This window comes from Taurulus bubalis (genome assembly GCF_910589615.1).
Source record: "Taurulus bubalis genome assembly, chromosome: 17".
Taxonomy (NCBI): Eukaryota; Metazoa; Chordata; class Actinopteri; order Perciformes; family Cottidae; genus Taurulus; species Taurulus bubalis.
In genome coordinates this window covers 22,903,042-22,909,666 of record NC_136605.1, presented here as the reverse complement: position 1 = coordinate 22,909,666, position 6,625 = coordinate 22,903,042, and the positions used below count along the sequence as shown (strand labels likewise).

Sequence of the window (6,625 nt, the reverse complement as noted above, 5' to 3'; positions counted from 1 at the left end):
CGGCGGGTCGCGACCCCTCTGGCCGTGTTACAGCGTGCACCGACCAAGAGCTTCCACGTATTCAAAGCTCGCTTCACTGAAGCCTGAAACCAAACCCTCTGAACCCCAAAACCCGGCAAAACGGCACGTTTAGACAGCCGGGTGTCAGAGTTTCATTTTTCGGACGGTGCCTGAACACATCACGTGCATCTTATGCGTTGAGAGTTTTAGCAACTCTTCTCGCCGCGTGGCTTATCTCCGTAAAACAGTTTCCGTTTCCGCCATCCTTCATGGACATAACCTCTAGTTCTGCTTATGCTTGTTGTGTAAATTCCACATATGCGCACATTTGTCGCCCGAGTTGAAAATATTTCAATATTTCAAATATTATGATGCGGATTTTTCGCGTCATTCGCGCCGCCCAGCGGAAATTTGCATTGTTCGCAATCAAAATATATACATTTAAAATGTATATTTTTTTCCAACAAAAACATTTTATTCTACACGTCTCATTTAAAATCTCGCCACAAATCAATTGTTTACTTTAACCAGATGATGTTAAAAGAGGAGAGGAGAGGAGAGGAGAGGAGAGGAGAGGAGATATGAGAGGAGAGAGGAAAGGAGATAGGAGAGGAAAGAGGAGATAGGAGAGGAAAGAGGAGATAGGAGAGGCTGGAAACATGAGAATAGTTTAATGTAAAACATGTCCACTGGTAACACTTGTGGACAACATGTGATGTAGATTACAGTGTTTTTATAAGATAAATTATCAAAGAAATTAAAGTTGAGTTTTTTCTCTTCATTTACATAATTCATGTCATAATAACTGTTTTTGTGACTAGAGACGTGTTCTAGTTCTTGATGGTTCTGTTTCCAGAGAGACTTTTAGATTTTGCCGTTAAAATCAGAGTCAGACGTTTGTCCTGAAGCCTCGAGATGATTTGTGATTGTGGAATTTCCTCTCCCTCCTTCTCCGTGTCCTCAGACATTACTGATCTGAAACTGTTCCCAAAGCCCCAAAGCCTTCTGGGAGAACTCCTCTTCCTCCGCGGGCTTTTTTTATTTTTACTTCTTCATCGCTTTCCTGATCCTCTTCAGTTTACACCTGCTGCAAGATCTCAGGGGCTTAAAATCTCACTTTGCAACTATCCTCCATCTCTCCTCTTCCTCCTCCTCCTCCTCCTCCTCCTCCTCCTCCTCCTCCATCTCCTCTTCCTCCTCCTCCTCCTCCTCCTCCTCCTCCTCCTCCATCTCCTCTTCCTCCTCCTACTCTTCCTCCATCCTTCCTCCTCCTCCTCTTCCTTCTCCTCTTCCTCCTCCATCTCCTCTTCCTCCTCCTACTCTTCCTCCATCCTTCCTCCTCCTCCTCCTCCTCCTCCTCCATCTCCTCTTCCTCCTCCTACTCTTCCTTCCTCCTCCTCCTTCTCCTCCTCCATCTCTCCTCTTCTGCCTCCTCCTCCTCCATCTCCTCCATCTCTCCTCCCCTCCTCCTCCTCCATCTCCTCCATCTCTCCTCCCCTCCTCCTCCTCCTCCTCCTCCTCCCGGGTGTTCCCAGGCGTGGTGGCGGTGAGGCGGTGTTCAGCCCCGCCCCCCGGAGCAGCAGCGGCGGCGGCATGAGGAGCTCGGTGCTGACGGGGAGCGTCAGCCGGAGGAGCTTCAAGGAGAACTCTGTGGCCCTGCAGGAGGAGGAGCCTCCGTCCCGGTCCCGGTCCCGGTCCCGGTCCCGGTCCAGGTCCCGGTCCAGGTCCAGGTCCCGGTCCCGGTCCCGGTCCCCGTCTCCCCCTCTGGACCCCCGCGAGTACGCCTACTCCAGCGACGAGTAGACGGGACGCCCCGAGCCAAGCGGCTGAACCGGAGCCCAGAGATGTTTCACTTTTAATTTAAATTATTTCATTTCATTTATTTCTTTTGAGCTGAAGACGTTTTAGCAAAACAAGTAAATTCACCAAAAAAAGTTCCAATAATGAACTTTTACACAAATTCTGATCATACAGTTTCATATTTTTTAAATAATAAAAAACATTATTTTAGACCAATAAAGTCCGTAAAATTAATTGCCAGCTAAAATTTTATAACCGATAAATAATTTGTGCCAAACGTTTGTCGGTTCCAGTAAAATATGAAGATGTTTTGTTCTCTTACACGATGGAAAGATGAATATATTTAAAATATGTTTGAGTTCTGCACTGTTGGTCAAACAAAACACGACTTTAGAAAACCTCATGTTGGCTCTGGGACATTATTGTTATGGACAAAATAATAAACTAAAGGAAATTAGAAAATAATCTAAAGACACAATAATAGTCCAATAATAATTAAACTAAAACCATGTTATCTCCCTGAAGTAATGTCACGTTTTTCTTTACTGTTTCTCACGTTTTAAAATGTGAACTTGATTCCAAATACTACAATACCCATGAGCCTCAGCGGCTGTTGCGACGCAGAGGACGACGGTCATATTTAGAACACGTTGGAGTAAAGCTGCTGAATGTATACAGAAGTCTAACCGCAATGCACTCTGGGATTTGAAGTCACCTCGTCTCGCAGCTTGGATCCAGTTCTCTGATCCATAACTTCCTCCCTCGTCTTTCTGGCTTTATTAAATAATCTACTTTTTGCTTTTATCTTCTCAAACATTAATTTAAAAACAAACCGCAAAGTCAACTTGATCATACAATGAGATTATCAGGACAATATTTTAAATATTTAACTTGTATTACATCATGTATTATGAGGGCATAAACTACTTGTGCAGTTCTAAACTGACGGATTTCAAATTGTTCATCTTTATTGGTTGGAAATAAACTTTATTATTTAAGAAAATAATTCAACAAGGAAAAAGAAGGAAAATAGATTTTAACTTCTGAAACGGATTCAAAATAATCACAATAAATTAAAACACTTGATTTGTGTTTTTCAACAGGTTTTGTGAAGTTATTTTCAATGTTTGTGGGTTAATAAGACTTTATTTATGCAAATCTAATATATTTAGTTTTATTTATATTACAGGTATAGTTTCAAGAATCCTTATCATTTAAAGTCAGTTTTCAGTGTTTGAGACAAGTGAGAAAAAAATAACGAACGGTCGTTTAACAAAACTTTATTTTATTTTATTTTAAATGAATATATATAGTAAAAAAGTAAGAATATATTTGTCCTGACAAATTCAAACATCGGAAAGAAATTATATATATATATATATATATATATATATATATATATATATATGTAAAATTTGTTTTGAAAAATTTAGCAAAGATCATTTAAAATCATGCAGAACATTAAATATTTTCTCGACTAAATAAAAAGGTTTTGTTAAACGACCTTCTTTACATATATTATATTTTTCAGCTCGTTCTTTCTGCACTTCCTCTGAAAATGTTTTCAGAATATTTGAGAGAGAATCATTATATTTGGAAACTGAATGTAAAACTATGTTTGCAACAAAAAATAAACCTGTTGTCTATTAAACCTCACAGACACACAAGTTATTATTTCACCATGATGCAAGTGAGTTGTATGACTTCCTGCTATTAAACTGCTCCTGAATCCTCTCACTGCCTCCTTCTTCTTCTGGAGGAAATAAAGACAAATAAAGAAATAATAAAAAAAAGAAATAAACACTTCCTATTCAACATTTCAAGTTTTATTGTTTTTTCAGAAACATAAGCAGCACTGAAGTGAACAAAGTCTTTGTGTGTCGTCTTAAGGCAAAAACAAACGCACACAGTTTGCTTTTTAACAGTAAACACCACGAGTCAAACTATTGCATCCTTCCTCTTTTTAACATAAAACACAAGTAGCCTTCACTGAAGTATTCATATCTCACGGCTTTTATATTTATAACTCCTGGAGAGACAGAAGGAGAAGGACTGAGACGTTAAAACTGGTTTTACATTTCGATATTTTTCAACCACAGACTGAATATAACAAGTGGAAAGTCATGGCAGCGTCTCCTCATTGGTTTGTGGACATGTCTGTCAACCTGTCAATCACCTTGTAGCCCCGCCCCTAAAGCGTCCCCTGCTTTATGGTCTGTTTGACTCTAAATGACCATAATTTACTAAATGAACATCATGCTGTATTGAAGAAGACTTGAAACTAGAGATTGAGACATAAACTCATGTTTACAATGTTTACTGAGGGAATACATCAAGAGAAGTAGAGTCATTTATATAGACTTCTATACAACCAGAGGAGTCGCCCCCTGGTGGTCAGGAGAGAGAATGCAGCTTTAACACATGAAGCATAGACTTCTATACAACCAGAGGAGTCGCCCCCTGGTGGTCAGGAGAGAGAATGCAGCTTTAACACATGAAGCATAGACTTCTATACAACCAGAGGAGTCGCCCCCTGGTGGTCAGGAGAGAGAATGCAGCTTTAACACATGAAGCATAGACTTCTATACAACCAGAGGAGTCGCCCCCTGGTGGTCAGGAGAGAGAATGCAGCTTTAACACATGAAGCATAGACTTCTATACAACCAGAGGAGTCGCCCCCTGGTGGTCAGGAGAGAGAATGCAGCTTTAACACATGAAGCATAGACTTCTATACAACCAGAGGAGTCGCCCCCTGGTGGTCAGGAGAGAGAATGCAGCTTTAACACATGAAGCATAGACTTCTATACAACCAGAGGAGTCACCCCCTGGTGGTCAGGAGAGATAATGCAGCTTTAACACATGAAGCATAGACTTCTATACAACCAGAGGAGTCGCCCCCTGGTGGTCAGGAGAGAGAATGCAGCTTTAACACATGAAGCATAGACTTCTATACAACCAGAGGAGTCGCCCCCTGGTGGTCAGGAGAGAGAATGCAGCTTTAACACATGAAGCATGGGCTTCACTCGGCAGAACCAGAGGCCGAGTTTCTATTCAGTTTTTTTTGTGGTCAGTAATTGAAGAGCTTCGGGTGCGTTACGTCGCCACCATGTGGACCGGAGTAGAAACGAGTCGGTAAAACAAAGACGAATCGGAACACGTTTGTGATCCGACCAACAAAATGTGCATTTATGTGGCAAAGTACAGTGAAGGAAACCCCTTCATGCATTGGAGTAAAACAGCTTCCTGTTAAGTTCAAACATTCTGACCTCGAGCGTCTCGTCGGCATCTTTTCACAACAAACCGTAATCTCTAAAATCCGCTTTCGCGTTCAGTCGCAACACAACAACAAAAATACAAATACCAAAAAAAAGACACAAAGAACAAGCCAAACAAAAGAAGTCCAGTAAGTCCTGCTGACTAACCAACACTGCAATCCCTTGCTCTGAGACGTGAGCCGCTAACAGACGTCTCAACGCATCCATCCAGCGCTGCACGTTGCTGCCAGTCGAACCCACGCGGTGCCGGTAAATCGGGCTGGAGGCGCCGGGAAGAGCCGGAGGAGGAGGATGAAGGGGTTCACAGCAGCAGCTTGGGTCCGGCACCGAAGTCCAACCTCTTCACCAGCCTTCAAAGACGAAAGGAGTTTTCAGACTTTCACTCTTCAAACCGCTGAGCAAGTGATTTGACAACAATCTGGACGGTGGAGAGTCACTGTGCATCGACTCGAGTAACGGCTGAGTGGTTGTTATATAAAACGGTAAATCATAAGTTATTTTATGATTTTTGTTAAAAAAAAGCCCAAAACTGCTGTATTTGGATGTATTGAACACAAAAAGTAATATAACAGTGAAATATATGGTTTGTACATGACACAATTAAAATGTCACAAATGTGCGCAAATGCAAATGTTGGAGTCCTCTCCTGAATGTTCTCTGTTCTAAACCCTCTCTAACTTTGTTCTGCTTCACTTTATCAAAGTCAACCGTTGCAGAGAGAATGTTCACATATTGTGTTATGATTTGGGTTAGTGAATGTTCACATATTGTGTTATGAGTTGGGTTAGTGAATGTTCACATATTGAACTATGATTTGGGTTAGTGAATGTTCACATATTGTGTTATGATTTGGGTTAGAGAATGTTCACATATTGAGTTATGATTTGGGTTAGAGAATGTTCACATATTGAGTTATGATTTGGGTTAGAGAATGTTCACATATTGAGTTATGATTTGGGTTAGAGAATGTTCACATATTGAGTTATGATTTGGGTTAGAGAATGTTCACATATTGTGTTATGATTTGGGTTAGAGAATGTTCACATATTGTGTTATGATTTGGGTTAGAGAATGTTCACATATTGAGTTATGATTTGGGTTAGTGAATGTTCACATATTGTGTTATGATTTGGGTTAGAGAATGTTCACATATTGAGCTATGATTTGGGTTAGAGAATGTTCACATATTGAGTTATGATTTGGGTTAGAGAATGTTCACATATTGAGTTATGATTTGGGTTAGAGAATGTTCACATATTGAGCTATGATTTGGGTTAGAGAATGTTCACATATTGAGCTATGATTTGGGTTAGTGAATGTTCACATATTGAGCTATGATTTGGGTTAGAGAATGTTCACATATTGAGCTATGATTTGGGTTAGAGAATGTTCACATATTGAGTTATGATTTGGGTTAGAGTTGGACCTTACAGCTGCATCATTTCAAAGCAATAATCATCCTGAAAGTGATTTCTTTATAGGTGGACCTGAAACCTTTTCATTTGTTCTGTGTGTCATCTTCATTTACTCTTAACCAGTAACATATAGAC

At 40.5% G+C, this 6,625-nt stretch overlaps 1 protein-coding gene across 1 annotated transcript in view; it reads right to left on the bottom strand.

The window, feature by feature from the left end:
• Positions 1–5,376: 5,376 nt before the first annotated feature.
• Positions 5,377–6,625, bottom strand: part of LOC306749626 (nuclear distribution protein nudE homolog 1-like) — a gene marked incomplete at both ends in the record, with an annotated part of 5,498 nt that continues 4,249 nt past the window's right edge. Inside the window, one exon of the mRNA XM_079232938.1 lies at positions 5,377–5,425. Within this exon, the coding sequence (XP_079089064.1) occupies positions 5,377–5,425 (49 nt within the window). The remainder of the gene's footprint in view (positions 5,426–6,625) is intronic.